This window comes from Crotalus tigris, unplaced genomic scaffold (genome assembly GCF_016545835.1).
Source record: "Crotalus tigris isolate CLP2741 ecotype Arizona unplaced genomic scaffold, ASM1654583v1 scf7180000017989.1554031673:749699, whole genome shotgun sequence".
Classification (NCBI taxonomy): Eukaryota; Metazoa; Chordata; class Lepidosauria; order Squamata; family Viperidae; genus Crotalus; species Crotalus tigris.
In genome coordinates, this window is record NW_024096759.1 from 522,403 (window position 1) to 542,959 (window position 20,557).

The 20,557-nt window shown below is 43.1% G+C and overlaps 1 protein-coding gene across 1 annotated transcript in view; it reads right to left on the reverse strand.

Annotated features, from left to right (window-relative positions):
• SKIV2L (Ski2 like RNA helicase) overlaps positions 1-20,557 on the reverse strand; it is a 49,123-nt gene that overhangs the window by 20,140 nt on the left and 8,426 nt on the right. Inside the window, exons 5-18 of the mRNA XM_039346365.1 lie at positions 20,300-20,414; positions 19,177-19,251; positions 18,377-18,430; positions 16,719-16,942; positions 15,336-15,485; positions 14,147-14,292; positions 6,841-6,987; positions 5,886-5,970; positions 5,425-5,531; positions 4,419-4,565; positions 2,120-2,219; positions 1,660-1,872; positions 756-866; positions 64-175 (exon numbers count right to left, since the gene is read on the reverse strand). Coding sequence (XP_039202299.1) covers positions 64-175; positions 756-866; positions 1,660-1,872; positions 2,120-2,219; positions 4,419-4,565; positions 5,425-5,531; positions 5,886-5,970; positions 6,841-6,987; positions 14,147-14,292; positions 15,336-15,485; positions 16,719-16,942; positions 18,377-18,430; positions 19,177-19,251; positions 20,300-20,414 — 1,786 coding nt within the window. The remainder of the gene's footprint in view (positions 1-63; positions 176-755; positions 867-1,659; positions 1,873-2,119; positions 2,220-4,418; positions 4,566-5,424; positions 5,532-5,885; positions 5,971-6,840; positions 6,988-14,146; positions 14,293-15,335; positions 15,486-16,718; positions 16,943-18,376; positions 18,431-19,176; positions 19,252-20,299; positions 20,415-20,557) is intronic.

Here is a 20,557-nt window from a genome sequence, read left to right on the forward strand (position 1 = left end):
CAAACACACACACACACACACACACACAAAAGGACACCATGAAACGTATTCCTTTGCTCCTACCTGGTACCAAGTCCCGGAAATTTGCACCGTCATGTTTACGAACTGAATTGAAAACCACAGTCCTTGCTGGCATGTTCACCCCCATGGCGAAAGTCTCTGTGGCAAAGAGGATCTAAAACCAGAAGGGAAGGAGAAAGATGGAGAGATTCCACCTCTTTTCATGGCAAAAAACCAGAATGGCTTTTAGCAGCTTTGCTCCACCTAATGCTTTCCAGAGAATTACATTTCATCACCTATAGTCCTCCAGCCTAATAATAATAATAATAATAATAATAATAATCACGCAGTGACATTGACAGACTTTATCTACCAAGGCAAATAGGTGGGCGTGGAATGCTACAAGTACATCAGATGGTTGAAGAAGAAAAAGTGGCTTTGGAAGAATATCTCAAGAACAATGATGAAGATGCACTGAAATTAGTATATCAGGAAGGCTTACTGACTACTGGAGAGACCAAACTGGCCTACAAGAAAGACCAAATGAAGAATAGTTGCGGTCGTAAGTTGAGGACTACCTGTACACAAGAATCTAATCTACTAACTGTCAAAGCAAACTGTCGAAGATAAGAGTCCAGAGACTTCAAAGGGGAGCCGGACTTAAGCCTCTTATGGGGGCACAGAGACTCCAAACTCATGATGCATTTGATCCCCCCCCCACCCTCAGCCTCACCCTGGCCATCTCCTACACATACCTTGACAAGGCCTTTGCTGAAAAGCATCTCCACAACCTCCTTGAGGATGGGCAGAATGCCACTGTGGTGCACCCCAATTCCACGTTTCAAAAGGTCGACCATGTGAAGAACCTGAGAGAAAAAAATCCCATAGGCTAGTTTTTTTTAGTAACCAAATCATCCAACTTCCAATTTAATTAAATTTAATTTTATCCTGAAATCCAGGAGTGGCACTAGAGAAGATTTCATACCTTTCCTATTAGTCTGTCTCTATATCTATATCTCTCTATCTATCTCAGGGGTCTTCAAACGTGGCCCTTTTATGATTTGTGGACCACCTCCCAGAATTCCTCAGCCAGTGTGCCTGGCTGAGGAATTCTGGGAGTTGAAGTCCACAAGTCATAAAAGGGCCAAGCTTGAAGACCCCTGATCTATCTATCTATCTATCTATCTATCTATCTATCTATCCATCCATCCATCCATCCATCCATCCATCCATCCATCCATCCGTCTTCCATCTCTATCTCTAGCAATCATCTAATATCTATCTATCTATCTATCTATCTATCTATCTATCTATCTATCTATCTATCTATCTATCTATCTATCTATCTATCTATCTATCTAATTTTTTTTGACACTTATCTCACTGCAAAGCAACTCTGGGTGGCTTACAAGGTTAAAAGCCATAAAACTACACATACATACATAGTCTAGTAGCAAAAATATGGATGATTAAAATTATGGTAAAAAGATGCTATAAAGATGGGGAGGGAGGAAACAGGACGTGCAGGGGGTGCGGTTGCTCCATCCACACCTCCAGGGTTTGGAGCCCTTGACTTCCGTTCCTCTTCCTCTTGGCAACCATCTTGGCAACCACCTCTACAAAGAGGACCCTCTAGTCGTCCTTTCTTTTTTCTCTCACCTGAGGCAACTGCCGATCGGTGCCCTTCAGTCGGGAGATGCACTTCTGGAAGAAGACGTGGATCTCGCTTTTCTCCGTCGTCGTGGTCAGATCGACGGTGGTCAGCATGGAGGCATTTTCGTCGCAGCGGTTGCGAGAGAACGTGAAGGCCACCACTGGCAGTTGGTCCTTCTTCCGCAGCATGTCAATGAGGGACAGCCAGATGTTCTTGTCCTGCGGAAATTCCAGATGTTTGCTCCAGGACTTAGATCCTCCCACCGACCTTCTTCTCTTTCGATGTAATGCTCCCTTCCTTCCTCCCCACAAAGGAGAGCATCCAAACATCTGGATACATCTCATAAGACGTTATTTTAAATGACCTTTTTTTTTTAGTGCCAGGAAAGGGAAAGATTAACCCATTGACTCATATTTTGTCCACTTATGGAAACTCCTAACTCAAAGCTAACTTAATTCAGCCCACCTGGCCTGGCCCAGCTCCTGCGTGCATTGGCTGTTTGGCCCCAAAGGTCTGGGAGTGCTTGCTACTTCGTTCCTTTTTGGCTTCTACAGCATCGTAATACCTGAAAGGATAATCAAAGAAGATAACACATCAAAGGGATGTTATTAACATTATAATACAGAACGCGCAGGTGACATATGTTTTCCTAGGCTGCCAAAAAAATCTTGGCCCGATTACCTTGCTATTTTCCAGAGTTATTCTCCAAAGTGCCTGAAGGCAGGACAAGAAGCAACGGATGGAAACTAATCAAGGAGAGAAGCAACCTAAACTAAGGAGAAACTTCCTGACAGTGAGAACAGTTAACCAGTGGAACAACCTGCCTCCATAAGCAGTGAATGCTCCAACACTGGAAGTTTTTAAGAAGAGACTGGACAGCCATTTGTCCGAAATGGTATAGGGTTTCCTGCCTGAGCAGGGGGTTGGACTGGATGACCTCCAAGGTCCCTTCCAACTTTATTATATTATTATTATTATTAATGATGATTGATCATCGCACAGTCAGCCAGATGTTCAGACTGGATTTGGCATTTTGTCTACCTATCGAGTCCTTACCCAGGACCTGGGATAGGCAGATGTGGATGTTTGATGGTATTACAGGTATCGTCGCAGGATGGAAGCAGTTCCTAGTAAGGCCGCCTTTTGCAATTGACTAAAAGCGAATTTGTCAATGCCAATGGTGTTCAAGTAGTGCTCCAGTTGTTTTGGGATTGCACCCAAGGAGCCTATGAATATTGGTACTACCCTTGCTTGCTTTTGCCACAGTCTTTCTATTTCTATTTGTAGGTCTTTGTATTTTGTTATCTTCTCCAGTTCTTCTTGTTGGACTTGATCTGTAGTAACAGATCATTATTTCTTTGTTTTCAATCACTGTATATCTGCGATGGGTAAACACCTTTTCTTCCAGTAGTTCTTCAGCTGCTGGCCCTGGTTGCTCAGCCAACAGTCCTGAGTCCTGTAACCCATTTTTCACCAGATATCCAGGAACTCCAATATCTAGCGCGGACCTTGTTAACCTGGGCGACATCCGAGCCGGTATGGCATTCTGCAATTTACGTCTCACCATATTTTTTTATGGGAGAGACACTCTTTGTCTGACTCCTCTGATGAGACCTGTCCAGTATGGTTGAACCTCTGGCATAGCTCTCATCTTCCTCAGAGTACACAAGCCCCACAACCATGTCAAGGTAGTGCCTCACTGGGGGATTATTATTATTATTACTATTATTATGATTCCTCACTGCCGATTCAACCAGATGTAACAAGGATCCAATCTGGGTTGGTCACTGGGACCTGAGCTTTCGTTTTCGTGCTGGAGCCCAGAATGTGTGCTTTGTATTATTGTAAGGGCTCATCTGTCGAACTTGAGCAGGGGTCTTCAAACTTGGCAACTTTAAGACCTGTGGATTTCACGTCTTAAAGATAAACCAAATGCACAAATACAGCATAGGTGGCACCATGCTCAATAGTAGTAACTGTGAGAGGGACCTCGGAGTCCTAGTAGACAATCACTGAAATATGAGCCAGCAGTGTGCTGCAGCTGCCAAAAAGGCCAACACAGTGCTAGGCTGCATTAACAGAGGATAGAATCAAGATCACGTGAAGTATTAATACCACTCTTTAATGCCTTGGTAAGGCCACACTTGGAATACTGCATCCAGTTTTGGTCACCATGATGTAAAAAAGATGTTGAGACTCTAGAAATAGTACAGAGAAGAGCAACAAAGATGATTAGGGGACTGGAGGCTAAAACATATAAGGAACGGTTGCTAGAATTGGGTATGTCTAGTTTAACGAAGAGAAGGACGAGGGGGGACATGATAGCAATGTTCCAATAACTCAGGGGCTGCCATAAAGAAGAGGGAGTCAAGCTATTCTCCAAAGCACCTGAAGGCAGGACAAGAAGCAACGGATGGAAACTAATCAAGGAGAGAAGCAACCTAGAACTAAGGAGAAACTTCCTGACAGTGAGAACAATTAATCAGTGGAACAGCTGCCTCCAGAAGCAGTAAATGCTCCAACACTGGAAGTTTTTAAGAAGAGACTGGACAGCCATTTGTCCGAAATGGTGTAGGGTTTCCTGCCTGAGCAGGGTGTTGGACTAGATGACCTCCAAGGTCCCTTCCAACTTTACTACTATTACTATTACTATTACTAACTCCCAGAATTCCTCAGCCAGCCAGGGCTGGCTGAGGAATTCTGGGAGTTGAAGTCCACACGTCTTAAAGTTGCCAAGTTTGAAGACCCTTGATCTTCAGCTTACCCCTTCGTAAGGAATGTCCCACGGGCGTCCACCAGGAGGAAGAGCTCCTTCTGCGTCTTCTGGCTATTCCCCGTGTACAGATAATGCTCCAGCGGAACAGGGCGCTTCAGGGTGCTGATCACATAAATCTTCTTCCGCTTGATTCTCCTGTCAGAAGCAGGAATCCCACAAACAGGGTTATTTTGGTGAGCTCTCCCCTCCCCTCCCCAAAGCTGTGCGGTTCAGAGAGCATACGGGTGGTCCTCAACTTAGGACCCCAACGGAGCCCAAAATTTCTGTTGCTCAGTTGTTAAGTGAGTTTTGCCCCATTTTTACGACCTTCCTCGCCTCAGTTGTTCAGTGAATCACTGCAGTGGTTAAGTTAGTAACACAGTTGTCAAGTGAATGTGGCTTCCCCCATTGATTTTGCTTGTCAGGGAGTCGCAAAAGGGGATCACGTGACCCTGGGACACAGCAAGCGTCATAAAAAGGAACCAGTTGCCAAGCATCTGAATTTTGATCACATGACCATAGGGAGGCTGCAAAGGTCGTAACTGTCAAAAGCGGTCATAAATCACGTTGTAATTTTTGAACAGTCCCTAAATGAACCGTTGTAAGTCAAGGACTACCTGTACATTGCCAACCTCTGGCTCAGTTGCCTTCTAAAGAGGACTAGACCAGGGGTAGGCAACCTTGGCTCTTTTATGACGCGTGGACTTCAACTCCCAGAATTCCTGAGCCAGCCACGCTGAGGGGAAAGGGAGAGGTTTCCAAGCTGAGTCATGCTGGCTCAGGAATTCTGGGAGTTGAAGTCCACCAGTCCTAAGAGAGCCAAGGTTGCCTACCCCTGGACTAGACAATTGCTAGAGCAAAGGCCACTGGGAGCTATATTATTGTTTCTAGATGTTCTGATTCCATAATCAAAACCTATAAGAGAGGAAGATCAGCCTTGGCATCATAGGAACATTGGACAGCACGTCTGGGGCTTTAGATGAGCTGCCAGGCCCTTGAGTATCTTTCTGCTCACCCAATCCAGTCAGCAAACTCCAGGGTGTTGGGGACGGTGGCACTCAGCAAAATTATGTTTACATGGTCTGGCAACATGATGAGAACCTCTTCCCAAACCACACCACGCTGAGGAGGAGGAGAAAAGAAAGACAAGAATGTTCCTGAGCATCTGAAGAGAGATGTCTACTGACTTTCCGCTGTGGATCCAATAAAAGAAATGAAGGGACGATGCAAAGTCCTGGCAAAGTCCTTCCTTAAATAAGGGAATTGGCTTTTGACCCATACATTCACTTTGATGACAGAGCAATGAAAGACCCAAGTATTTCCTCTTTTATATTGACAAACAGGAAGAGAACACTTGGTTGGAGAACATTCCAGAACATTCAAGAAACTAATGAATTTCCCCCAATCCAAACTAAATATCCCTGATTGCTCAGGTCCCGATTTCTTTCATGTTTTCGTCCTTGGTTCCCCTCTTACCTCAGAGTCGTTAATGTAATGTACTTCATCAAAGATCACCCACTCTAGGTCTCTGAGGACATCGGAGCCATTATAGAGCATAGACCTTTGGAAATAAGAAAAAAAAGAAAATGGCATTCTAGGACAGCGGTATTGTTCTCTAAGCAAAACAAACAAGCAAACAACTAAAAGATTTGGGTTGTCAGTTTGGCCCTGCTTAATTATTAAAGTATGAAGGAATTTCAATTTGAGAAGGGAGTCTGAATCGGAAAAGGTCAACTCTTGACGGATACATATATTGCCTTCAAAGGAAAACGGCGTGTATGCAAAACCAGCAGTTACAGATAGTGTGCATTTTGTACTTTGTGTGTGTGTGTGCATTTATATTTTTGTGGCATTCTATTTATACACAGCTAGTCCTCGACTTACGACCACAACTGAGCCGAAAATTAAGTGAGACGGTTGTTAAGTGAATTTTGCCCCATTTTACAACCTTTCTTGCCTCAGTTGTTAAGTGAATCACTGCACTTGGTAAGTTAGTAACCTGGTGGTTATTAGAACTAAGGACCTGACAGTTAGAATAATTAACCAATAATTAGCCTCCAGAAGCGGCGAATGCTCCAACACTGGAAGTTTTTAAGAAGAGACTGGACAGCCGTTTGTCCGAAATGCTATAGGGTTTCCTCCCTGAGCAGGGGGTTGGACTAGATGACCTCCAAGATCCCTTCCAACTTGATGATGATGATTGGAAGAATCACATCCCAGCTTCTGAAACTTCACCATACCGATTCTGACATATGGAATCGTAAGCGTACAACACTGCTTTCTTAAAATATCTGGATTCATCTATTGAATCTACTTAGACAACACATTGGAAACTCATAAATTCACTCATATCTCATCGTACCTTCCAGCCATTCTGCCCCCCCCCCTTTGCCCAAGAGAGACAGCCTTCTCTCTTCAACCTAGCCCTCACCTAAGGATCTCGGTTGTCATGATGAGGCAGGAGGCATCCGGATGCAGCTGCACATCTCCTGTCAACAAGCCAACATCGCCAAAGGTGTTTTTGAAATCCCGAAACTTCTGGTTGGAAAGCGCTTTGATTGGGGATGTATAGATGGTGCTGCAAAAGGAGGCAGAGGGGGAAAGAGTGAGATTATTTAGAAGGTCCTGGACTCTAGTACAGTGGTTCTCAACCTGTGGGTCAGGACTCCATTTGGGGTCGAACGACCATTTCACGGGGGTTGCCAAACAATGCAGTCCGCCATTTTTTCCCCCCTTTTCCTTAGCTGTGCTACTCCCTTTTATTCTATTGGCTTTTGAAAGCCAATAGAATAGACTCTCTTGAAGAGAGTCTAATTCTATTGGCTTTCAAAAGCCAATAGGAATTGTCCAGGCTGTCTCTGCCCTGCTGAGCCCGCCAAAAGTCCCGTTCTGCAAACGGTGCTGCACCAGTTGAGTTGGCCTCGACTTACGACCGGTTGAGTAGTCCTCGACTTACGACCGGTTGGGGGTCGCGGCATTAAAAAGGTTGAGAACCACTACTCTAGAATAATCTGAAGAACTGTCTCCTTTGGGATTTTTTTTGTTTTTTTTAATGAGGATGGTGTTTCTCAACCTTGGCAACTTGAAGACAAATGGACTTCAACTCCCAGAATTCTAGGAGTTGAACTCCACACATCTTCAAGTTGCTAAGGTTGAGAAACACTGCATTAGGAACATTTATAATATATGCAGGAGGAAGAGATAGATAGGTAGATAGATAGGTAGATAGATAGATAGATAGATAGATAGATAGATAGATAGATAGATAGATAGATAGATAGATAGACAGGAAGATAGGTAGACAGACAGACTGAATAACTTCATTGTCACTTTGGATGTACACTAATCAGCATACATTAAAATGAAATTTTGTTGCATTCAGCTCTCAAAAGGTAATCATCTCCAATATACACAACATAAACATGAGAAGAAATGATGCACACACGTATATGACACAAAGAAACAACACAGTCTGGTTCGGAGGTACACATATACATGGCGAGAAAAAAGAATCCTGCGAATTTACAAGATGGATGGCATAAGGAACAAAGCTGTTGCAGAATCGAGTAGTCGTGCTATAAATACTTCGGCACCAGAGGGGAGCAAGAGAAACAGACCGTGAATCTTCTAAGTACAGATACTTCTCGACTTATGACTGTATTTGAGGCAGGAATTATGGTCACGTTACATGGGAAGTGGGTCACCACCTGACCACAGCTGATTTTATGAGCCTTTTTGTGGCGGTTGTTAAATGCCCTAGTCCAGGGCTTTTCAACCATTTCACCCATTGTACCACTTTTACAATGGGTAAACATTTTAGGATATGGCAACATCCAAGTATCACCAGTCGCCTAGCAAGGTGTCAAAAACTTGGTATGGGATGCAGGTAAAGCTTTTATGCGTGGAATTTTGATAAAAATGAACAACGTTCATAGACAAAAGCAGATTCAGAAGCGTAAGGAATTGGAAGAGGAGATTAAATCAAAAGAAAAGTTTTTGATTTTAAATCCTTCAGATGAAAAGGTTAAGGAATCTATAAAGGTTTTAAGGGCACAATTTAATATGTTGATGGCTGATCAATCTGCAACTAATCTTTTGTTTATGAAACAAAATACATTTTGTAATGCCAATAAACCAGGGAGATGGTTGGCTTATCAATTAAGAAAGAAACAGAGACAGAGAATAATAGATAAAATAAATTATAATGGTAAATTAGTGTATCAGAAGGAATTGATTAAGAAATCTTTTTTAGACTATTATCAAAAATTATATAAGACTACTAATGTACAAATCTCAGACATAAATAAATATTTAAGTGAGGCTAACTTTCCTAAATTGACAGAAGATCAGAAGCAAGAAATTAATGATCCAATTACCAATGAGGAAATTGTGACGGTTATTAAGCAATTAAAATTAGGTAAAGCGCCAGGTACGGATGGTTTGACATCTATTTATTATAAAACTTTAGTTGAAGAGGTGACTCAACCTTTAGTTGAGCTTTTTAATAATATATTGCAGGGTGCAGAGATCCCTCCGTCATGGCGCAGTGCTTTCATATCCTTGATTCCAAAAGAGGATCAAGATCTTACTTTACCAAAGAATTATAGACCTATATCTCTTTTAAATGTAGATTACAAGATTTTTGCAAAAATTCTAGCTAATAGGCTTATGAAGGTTGTGCATCAGCTTATACATAAGGACCAATCGGGTTTTATAATTGGCAGGTACATGAAAAATAATGCTGGACAAATTATTAACATATTAGAATATTTAGATAAGAACAACCAAGTCCCTGCAGGGCTGATATTTTTAGATGCTGAAAAAGCTTTTGATCAATTGAATTGGCATTTTATGTTAAGAGCAATCGAGGAGATGAATTTTGGAGGGAAAATATTACAAGCTTTTACTGCTATATATCAAAAAAAAAAACGGCACAACTTATTGTTAATGGGGGTTTGTCAGAGGTTTTTATAATAGAAAAAGGTACTAGACAGGGATGTCCTCTGTCACCTTTGCTGTTTGTTTTAACATTGGAAATTTTGTTGATTAAAATCCGAGAATCGCAGGAAATAAGAGGAATAGAAGTTAATAAAAAAGAGTACAAGTTAAGAGCTTTTGCAGATGACTTGGTGGTTACTTTATCTCAACCTACCTATTCTGTAGTAAATTTATTACAGCTGATTCATCAATATGGACTTGTTTCGGGCTTTAAAATTAATAATAATAAGACTAAAATATTAGCTAAAAATATGACTACTCAGGACAAACAGACTCTGGCTGAGTTGACTGGTTTTGAAATTGTTGATAAGACAAAATATTTGGGGGTTACTTTATCTGTTTCTAATGCAAAATTGTTTAAGAATAATTATGAAAGGCTGTGGGCCAGTGTACAGAAGGACTTGAGGAACTGGGAGAAGTTACAGTTATCTCTCATGGGACGAATTGCAGTGATTAAAATGAATGTCCTGCCCAAATTTCTTTTTTTGTTTCAAATGTTACCTATTTTAAAGAATGAGGTTAATTTGAATGAATGGCAGAAAGGTATTAACAAATTTATTTGGGCAGGGAAAAAACCAAGGGTGAAGTTTAAAATTATGCAGGACTTCCGTGAGAGAGGTGGACTCAAGGTACCGAATTTGAAATTATATTATGATGCTGTGGTTTTTACATTAATTAGTGATTGGGTAAACTTAACAAATTTAGAGATACTCCATCTGGAGGGATGGGATTTACTTTTTGGTTGGCATGCCTATTTAATATTTAATAAAAAAGTGGATCGGGCTTTTAAATCCCATGTTTCAAGGATTTCTCTACTTAGAGTCTGGAGGAAATATTATAAAAGTGATTTTAAAATACCATTATGGGCTATACCTTGGCATGCGATAGAGGGGATAAAGAGAGGTGTTAAAATGGATACGGTGTCTTATACACAATTACTTAGATGGGATGGTCAAAATTGGCAGTTAAAATCTTTGGAAGATTTGTTATATGAAAATATTACTTATTCTTGGTTTCAATATAGACAATTAGTAGATAGATGGAAGATGGATCGTAATTTAGGTCTGCTTAGAGAAGATCAAAATCTTTTTAAGCAAGTAAAGGATCAAAGACAAACCCACATTAAAAGAATTTATGGGGTGCTAGTGGAACTGGATTCAGAATCAGAATTAATTAAAGATTGTATGATTAAATGGGCGCAGAATTTTGCTGAACCAGTCCTACTGGATACCTGGGAAATTATCTGGGTGAGAAATGTTAAATTTACACAAGCCCAGAATCTAAGGGAGAATTTTTATAAAATGTTTTATAGATGGCACCTTGATCCACAAAAGATGTCTCTTATGTATCCTGACTTACAGCCTAAATGTTGGAGATGTGGCTGTTTGGACGCCACTTATTATCATATTTGGTGGTCGTGCAAAAATATAAAAGCCTTTTGGATTAAAATATGGTGGAATATTCAGAGAATTCTCAGAAAGTGGGTAAAATTTACTCCACAATTGTTTTTGCTTGGTATTGTTATTGATTGTGATGCTAAGGAGGTTATATTGATGTTGAATTTGATTACAGCCGCAAGCCTGTTAGTAGGTCAATATTGGAAGAAGGAATCTTTGCCTACTTTGCAAGAGTGGTTTTTTAAAGTATCTTATTTGGCGGAAATGGCAAAGATTTCGGCTTTCTTAAAAGAGCAAACGCAAGAGAATTTTTTTTCTGTATGGGAAAAATGGATAAATTTTATGTAATTTAAATTGGATATGAAAAAATACTATTTAGCCTATTTATAATTTGTTTAAAAACTTTACTTTTTCCTTTTTTTTCCTTGTTCTTCCTTTGAATATTTTTTCTTTTTAAGGTTTATAATTCTTTATTTATATATATATATATTGTTTTTAATTATCTTAATTATCTTATAATCTTGTTAATTTCTTTTAATTAAGCCTATATTCTGCTCTGGGAAGCTCGGGGGGGGAGGGAGGGGGTGATTTGGGAGGGGTTGGGGGAGGGTTGGTTTTTTTTTGTTTTTTTTTGTGTTGTTGTTGTTGTTACTGTTTTTTTTATTTTGTCTTTGTAAAAGTTTATAAAAAATTTTCAATTAAAAAAAAAAACTTGATGACCCCCCCCCAAAAAAGGAAAACAGTGATAAAGTACAGGTAGTCCTCAACTTAAAGCAGTTCACTTACTGACTGTTTGATGTTACAATGGCACTGAAAAAAGTGCCCCCAAAGCCACAGCCGAGCAAGACACCTGCCTGCCTGCTTGGCTGCGCTCTTTTTATTGTTGTGAGTATTTCTGTTGAGCATTGGCAGCGGGGTGGGGTGGGGGGGATTTGGTTTTTATTCCCCCCATCTGCTGGGTGGTTGCAGCAGGTTTTGGTCACTTCACATGACCCTGGGACACTGTGACCGTCATAAATATGAATCAGTTGCCAAGCATCTGAATGTAAATCACAAGACCCTGGAGATGCTGCAACATTCCAGCTGATCAGCACTTCTTCTGGGCTCAGCAGAAGCACCAGGATCAGCGCAGAACTCCAGCTGGAGCCTGGCGCTGATCCTGGTGCTTCCGCTGAGCCCTGACAGCCCTGCAGCTCCAGCCATCTCTCGCTCAGGCTTGTGCGGTGCTGCCACTGGGTCAACTCATTCCCTTCCCCCACTACCACTTTTCTAGGATGGTCGCGTACCACCTGCCAGGTGCCAATGTACCACAGGTGGTACCCGTACCACTGGTTGAAAAGCCCTGCCCTAGTCGTTCAGCAAACCTATTTTTACCAGTGGATGTTTTTAGCCCCAAACTGGAATTAAATGATGTGGAAACTGGCAAAAACCACTGAAAATTGTGAGCTGTCAATGTGAGCTGATTGCCAAGTGTTCAAAATGTGATCATGTGACTCTGTGTGTGTGTGTGTGTGTGTGTGTGTGTTTCCGATTGTTGGAACTTTGGAATTGAGTCATAAATAGTACTGGGAAGGTCCATCATAATGCTGAACAGTTGCTAAGCAACCAGTTGTTAAGTAAGGATTACCTGTACAGGTAGTCCTCGACTTACAACAGTTCATTTAGTGACCGTTCAAGGTTACAATGGCACTGAAAAAAGTGAGCTATGACCATTTTTCTTACTTAAGACCATTCCCAGTTACAAGCTTTGCAGCACCCCCAGGATCATGTGATCAAAATTCAGACACTTGGCAACTGGTTCACAATTATGACCATTGCTGTGTCCCAAGGTCACGTGATCCCCTTTTGCAACCTTTTGACAAGCAAAGTCAATGGGGAAGCCAGATTCACTTAACAACCGGGTTACTAATTTATCAGCTTCAGGGATTCACTTAACAACGGTGGCAAGAAAAGTCATAAAATGGGGTAAAAACTCACTTAAGAAATTTTTCACTCAGCAACATAAACTTCAGGCTCAACGGTGGTCATACATCGAGGACTAATGGGAATGTGGCAAATTTACAAATTTAAGCTGCCAGTATCTTAGGTATCAAGTGAAGAGTAACGTAACCTTCTTCAGTAGCAATTAACAACAAAAATAAAATAAAATAAAAATATCTGACTCTGAGTGAATTCTAAATAATTGGAGTAATTGTAAAAGCAATAACAGTCCCGAAACAATATAAATCACCTACAAAAAGAATGCAGTTAAAGCTCATTAGGATGAGGGGGAAAAAAATCAATCCTTTGCACCCATCATGTGCATTTGGATCAAGGTATCTAAGAGTCAGTTTGGTTTAGCGATTAAGGCACCAGGTGCCTGTGAGTTCTAGTCCCACCATGAGCACGAAAGCAGGCTGGGTGAGTTTGGGCCAATCATTACCTCTCAGCCCATGACATCAGCGACAAGCTGGTCAGTCAAGTCCTATTGCAGTGGTAGCGAACCTATGGCACGCGTGCCAGAGGCGGCACTCAGAGCCCTCTCTGTGGGCACGCGTGCCATGCCCCGGAGATGGCAACCATCCCTCTTCAACTAGCCGCTCACTAACTTGCCGAGGTCCCACATGGCCGGATGCATCTCAGCACCCATGCGCTCGCTGCCCTCTGTGTGCAGGGGCTGATGGTGTCAGGCAGCAGCCACCCCGGCCCCTGCCTCACCTTGCCCTGTGACAATGCCATCCCCGCCCTGCCTTGCCTCACCCTGCAGGACGAGCCTCCTGCCCACCACCCCACTTGCCAGAGACCCCCTGGATCTCCCCCAACCTTGCCGGGCCCCCACAGGTGTCCCTCCCCACGAGCAACATCAAGGTGATCACACCCACCTTGGCCACACCCACCCAATCTGCCATGATCACCACAGCCACACCCACCCAGTGGACCACACCCACCTGGCACCCGGTGATAAATAAATGGGTTTTGGGTTACAGTTTGGGCACTCGGTCTCTAAAAGGTTCGCCATCGCTGTCCTATTGCAACTAATGGACCAAGCCTGGTTGACCTGAAAAAAAAATGGAGCCTAGCTTGTGGGCCAACTGCTATGACAAAAGAAGAAGAAGAAGAAGAAGAAGAAGAAGAAGAAGAAGAAGAAGAAGAAGAAGAAGAAGAAGAAGAAGAAGAAGAAGAAGAAGCAGAAGCAGAAGCAGAAGCAGAAGCAGAAGCAGAAGAAGAAGAAGAAGAAGAAGAAGAAGAAGAAGAAGAAGAAGAAGAAGAAGAAGAAGAAGAAGAAGAAGAAGTGTATTTGGGTCCAGAAGATGATTGGAAAGCATAACACAAAACCCACCCAGGAAACAAGAATGTTCTCACCGTGTCATGTGCTTCTGTGACAGAGCAATGGCATACTCGGCCACGACAGTCTTTCCCGCAGAGGTGTGGGCGGCGACAAAGACGGAATCATGTTTCTCCAAGTGGAGAATTGCCTGTTTCTGGAAAACATCGGGCTCAAAAGGCCACTGGGAGGGGAGGGAGGGGAAAGAGGAAATTTAGTTTATTGACACCCAGCTCTCCACTCCAGGCAGCCCAACAGAACTGGTGTCGAAGCTGATTCGGATTCCATCCCTGCCTGCCAATTTTGCTCGCAGCTTGACAACAGAAACAGAAGGGAGGGGGTGAAATCCTGGGGGGGGGGAATTGGGAGGGGCTGAGGAATCAAGCGAGCCAGCTGGGCCCTGTGAAAGTTCCTTCACTTCAAGGACACCTTATGGGAACTCTTTGGAATAGAATAGAATGGAATAAGAGTTGGAAGGGACCTTGGTGGTCTTCTAGTCCAACCCCCTGCTCAGTCAGGAAACTCTATATCATTTCAGACAAATGGTTGTCCAGTCTCTTCTTTAAAAAGTCCAGAGTTGGAGCACCCCCAACTTCTGGAGGCAAGTTGTTCCACTGATTAATTGTTCTCACTGTTAGGAAATTTCTCCTTAGTTCTAGGTTGCTTCTCTCCTTGATTAGTTTCCACCCGTTGCTTCTTGTCCTGCCTTCAGGTGCTTTGGAAAATAGCTTGATTCCCTTTTCTTTATGGCAGCCCCTGAGATATTGGAATACTGCTATCATGTCCCCCCTTGTCCTTCTCTTCGTTAAACTAGACATACCCAATTCCAGCAACCGTTCCTTATATGTTTTAGCCTCCAGTCCCCTAATCATCTTTGTTTCTCTTCTCTTTCTAGAGTCTCAATATCTTTTTTACATCGTGGTGACCAAAACTGGATGCAGTATTCCAAGTGTGGCTTTACCAAGGCATTGTAAAGTGGTATTAAGAATTCGCGTGATCTTGATTCTATCCCTCTGTTAATGCAGCCTAGCACTATGTTGGCTTTTTTGGCAGGTGCAGCACACTGCTGGCTCATATTTAAGTGATTGTCACAGGCACAGACTGTTTTCCTTCGTCTGTACCTATACGGATCTATCGGTAAAGTTATACTCTTGGTAAAATTATGTCCCAGGAGGTTTTTTTCCCCCCTGCATATGTTAATAGGACAGTGGGCAACTGGTGGTTTACCTTGAAGGCTGGATCAGGAATTAGCTTGTAGAAATCGTCCACAGGGGAGCTTATATCAACCTGGATAGCCCACTGTTCTTTAGGAGGCACTGCAGCAGGGGCAGGGGCAGGCGCAGCCTCTGGCGTTGATTTGGGGATGGGTGTTACCTCCTGAGAACAAGGCAGACAGACCGAGGACAGGCGAAAGCAGTTAATATGGAATCCTCCCAAGCTGCTTTCTAGAGCTAACACACAGCGTTTCCAAACTATGTAGGTCTATAGCAGTGGTTCTCAGCCTGTGGGTCGGGACCCCATTTGGGGTCGAACAACCATTTCACGGGGATCGCCAAACAACGCAGTCCGCCATTTTTTATCCCCTTTTCCTTAGCTGTGCTACTCCCTTTTATTCTATTGGCTTTTGAAAGCCAATAGAATAGACTCTCTTGAATAGAGTCTAATTCTATTGGCTTTCAAAAGCCAATAGGAATTGTCCAGACTGTCTCTGCCCTGCTGAGCCCGCCAGAAGTCCCATTCTGCAAACGGTGCTGCACCAGTTGAGTAGTCCTCGACTTACGACTGGTTGAGTAGTCCTCAACTTACGACCGGTTGGGGGTCGCGGCATTAAAAAGGTTGAGAACCACTGGTCTATAGCGATGTTCAAAAAAATGGAAACATTTTTAAATGCCTCCTCTTCGCTTCTACCCATCAAAAGCTTCCTACGTCATACAGCTAGCTTGTTTCAGAAGAATTTCAAAACAGACTGGAACCATAATTAGTTACTAGATATGGGCCACAGACTAAAGTCCAGGCAGAATAAAACCACATCAATAAAATAATCTCCTCACAACTGAGAGACTAGGCAGAGGAGAAGTAAGAGAAAAGGCACCTTCTCTTCATAATGGCAATGATTTATCTTGATATTTGAAGACAAGCAATAAATCTCCAACCATTGGCTATAATAGTTTTACTTCTTAGCAACAACACTTCCTTTCTCGGCCATCCCAGTCCAGAAAAACCAACCGGTCCCAACACCCATGATCCCAGTTTCACTTTTCCCATTTCTCTAGAATAGGATCTCCAAACATGACAACTTTAAGACTTGTGGACTTCAACTCCCAGAATTCCTCAGCCAGCGTGTCTGGCTGAGGAATTCTGGGAGTCAAAGTCCACAAGTCATAAAAGGACCAAGTTTGAAGACCCTTGCTCTAGAGCTTTCCAGATCTTGCTGGAGCAAAGCTGGAGGATGCTGGGAGCTGCAGGTCACCTACATCTGAGCCTCAGTTTCTCTATTCTATAACTTGATTTATCCTATCTTTGTTTCCTTCTTGCTTCTGAAATTGGGCTCCTACTTCTCGTGTCACCATGCACACACGAGGACAAGCCTGAATGCAGATGCAGCCTTACCTTAAGCACCAGTTCCTCCAAGCTGTTAACTCTGTGCAGTGGTGCTGGTTCTGCTGGAGGGATCTCTTCTTCCTTTGCTCCCTTATTCTTCCCTTTCTTCCTCCTCTTCTCCACTTCCTCTGTCTTCTCTTTGCCTTCTTCATCGCTGGAGGCCTCCAGCTCAAAGGTGTCCAGTGCACCCAGCAAATTGGTCAAGTTCAGCAATCCTGGGGAGGCCATGATCTCTGAAGAAGCAAAAGGAACAAAATCTGAACCCTTTTTTTAAAAAAAAGAAAACTAAGAGGGGAAACCTTTAGAGCTTCTTTAGGTAGGGCCTACTTATAAATTCCAAGTTGCTCTCATCCTGATGTATGCTATATGAGCTAAAGCAGCGGTTCTCAACCTGTGGGTTGCGACCCCATTTGGGGTCTAACGACCATTTCACGGGGGTCGCCAAATAACGCAGTCTGCCATTTCCCCCCCCCCCTTTTCCTTAGCTGTGCTACTCCCTTTTATTCTATTGGCTTTTGAAAGCCAATAAAATAGACTCTCTTGAATAGAGTCTAATTCTATTGGCTTTCAAAAGCCAATAGGAATTGTCCAGGCTGTCTCTGCCCTGCTGAGCCCGCCAAAAGTCCCATTCTGCAAACGGTGCTGCAAGTTGTCTGCAGCGAAAGCGAGCTGTCTGGAAGTTTCCACTCCTCCCTGCTGAGCAACTACTAAAAATGTAAGTAAAAGAGGGCCAGGGGTGGGAGGCCGGCGGGCGAAGGGAGGGTTGCTGGTGCGCATGGGGCCCGGCGGGTGCCTTACCTCCCTTGGGCTGGGCCAGCTGGTGGCCCAGCTGGTGGTCGGCCTGCGCCATCTCTGCCGCTTGCCAGCAACGCCTCGGCCGACGCAGGGGGCGGCACCACGCATGCACGGCGTTCCCGGGCAGGGAAAGTCCTCGACTTATGACTGGTTGGGTAGTCCTTGACTTACGACCAGTTGGGAGGTCGCGGCATTAAAAAGGTTGAGAACCACTGAGCTAAAGGAATTTTTCCAGCTAAAGGTCCCTAATATTTTTGGGTTGGTCACACTTGTAATAATACTGGAAAAAGAACGTTATGAATATGGATGTTCTGATGTGATCCGAAGTACTCTGTGCTTGAAACCGATCCAACAGTGAAATGAAGATCAAGCCAGAAAGTGTCAAGAACACTTCTGGCAAAGAAATGGCGAAAATCTCCGCCCATTTGAAGGATCATTCACAAGAAAGATATATTATGGTTTGGAGAAGATGGATTGATTATATTCAGAAGAAGTATGAAACTGAAAAGTATTATACTTGCTTTTGAATAGATTTTAGATAATTATTAATAGTATTAATGGTATTATTATTTTTGTCTTAATTTGTTAATATTTGTTTTGAAAAGGAGTTAAAGTGTATTATGGTTTTGATTGATAGTTTAGTTGGTTTATGTTAGCTAGAGTATGTTTGTTTATTTGTTACCCTGTAATCAGCTCTGGGAAGTGGGGGAGGGGGGGAGGTGATGGGTGGGTTTATATTGTAAAACTTTTAATAATAATAAAAAAAGAACACTTCTGGCAAAAGTCTTTCAAACTTTGAGATGGTTTGCACTCCCTTCATTGTAGCACTCATCATTTTCATTTTACCATTGAAACTTTCATTTTTGCTATACCTTGTTTGGTGAATTCCACCCCTTTCTTCCATCCAGGTGGCACTGTCAGCAAATCTGAGGGGCCAAGAGAAAAACATGAAGCAGTTGCCAAGAAGACACCATGTCTTCAACATCAAACTTGCAGTCGTCTAGTAAGTTTATTAATGTATCTAAGCCAGTGTTTCCCAACCTTCACCATTTGCAGATGTGTAAACTTCAAATCCCAGAATTCCACAGCCAGCATAGCTAATGTTGGAATTCTAGGAACATAGCACTAGTGATGTTACCTAGTTTGGGTAATGAAACATCTGCAAGAAAACATCCAAGCTCAGAGAGCACCAAGGATCCCACAGTTCAACCCGGAGCTACAAATTTTCTCTTCTATCAGTATTCCGGGAATTGTAGCCCACCACACCTGAAGGTTGGGGAACACTGATCTATTCTAAACCATTTCAATAAAACTACCATGAAACACGCTTTATTCTTTCACACGTTAGTTTTACCAGTGTGATTGTAAGGGCTATCGAAGAGCCTCTGGCCAATTATTTCAGTCTTATTTCCATCTGAGTCTTGTCCATTCATTCTTTGTTAATAAAATCATAAAGTATGCAGTTAACGGAGAACTCAAATAATCCCACGTCACAGCTCTTCTCTGCCAGGCCCCATTTTCCTATCATCCCTCTCTCTTGAGTACCGTAAATAGAATAAACTACATTTTTTGAATCTTGTCAAACAGAGGGCAGAAGGCATTTACAAACAGAAGTGAGGATTTAAACAAAGGCATATTAATAGAGCTGCGGGCTGGAATATGCTCACATTACCTTTCTCAAAATCAACGTCCTCTTCCGTATCTTCTTGAGCCTTAATCAGTTCCAAGCTAGGCTCATCTATCCCACCTGGAGAGATTGTGTTACGAGAGAAGATTATTAGAGATTAGTGATCAGGAGCTTTTAGTTACCTGAAGGGGCAAAATTCTGCAAAAAGAAGACGCACGTTCTATAACCAAATTAGACACACGGGAAGAATAGAAAAGCCAATTCATTGTGAAAGCAATATCAAAATAAGTGATCGACAAGAGGGGTCCCCCACCCCAGGGCCGCACTCATTATTAGGCCTATTCAGAACCAGGCCACACAAGCAGCAGGCTGGTGTGCACGCAGCTTGACTTGCGTGAGCCAATGCGTGTGCACATGCACGCACAGCTCAATTTGCGCCAGTCAAGCTGTGTGTGCATGTGTGGCCTGGTTCCCCTCTCTTCCCCCCCCTCCCCGCTGGGCTGCTAAGCCACAAAAGTTCAGGGCCACTGATCTACAGCCCATAAAAACCTTCTAGAGCAGGGGTTCTCAACCTTTTTAATGCCGCAACCTCCAACCGGTCGTAAGTCGAGGACTACTTAACCGGTAGTAAGTCGAGGACTACTCAACTGGTGCAGCACCGTTTGCAGAATGGGACTTTTGGCGGGCTCAGCAGGGCAGAGACAGCCTGGACAATTCCTATTGGCTTTTGAAAGCCAATAGAATTAGACTCTATTCAAGAGAGTCTATTCTATTGGCTTTCAAAAGCCAATAGAATCAAAGGGAGTAGCACAGCTAAGGAAAAGGGGAAAAAAATGGCGGACTGCGTTGTTTGGCGACCCCCGTGAAATGGTTGTTCGACCCCAAATGGGGTCCCGACCCACAGGTTAAGAGCCACTGTTCTAGAGCAGGGGTGTCAAACTGTCAGCCCGTGGGCCGGACGCGTCATCCAGAAGCCGCGCCCACCCCATTGCCGGCAATGGCAAAACCGCCCCGATACGTTGCGCGACGTCACGAGTTTGACATGTCTGTTCTAGAGGCCAACGCTGGATGGAACGCTGTTCTTTGATTCGAAGTTTGTTCCTGCTTGTGGTTCTGCATTCAAAGTTATAAACTGGTGACTCAGTTAATAGAAACGGGAGACCCACACCTGGCCAGAAGGGGTAGTTGGTGGCACTGCCTCGCAGAGACTCAGATGGAGGACCAGGTGCTCGCTGGAAGGAAAGAGAATTCTTGGCTGATAATCCCATGTTGTCCACAAGTGCCTAGAATGGAAGTCAAAAGAGGGAGGGCTTTATCTCTTTTGTACACAGGCACCACAGAGAGAACGCTACTTTCTTCTGGTAGCTGACATTATTACGAAGCAACTTATATAGATATTTTATAGATATGCCTGGACTGTAAACTA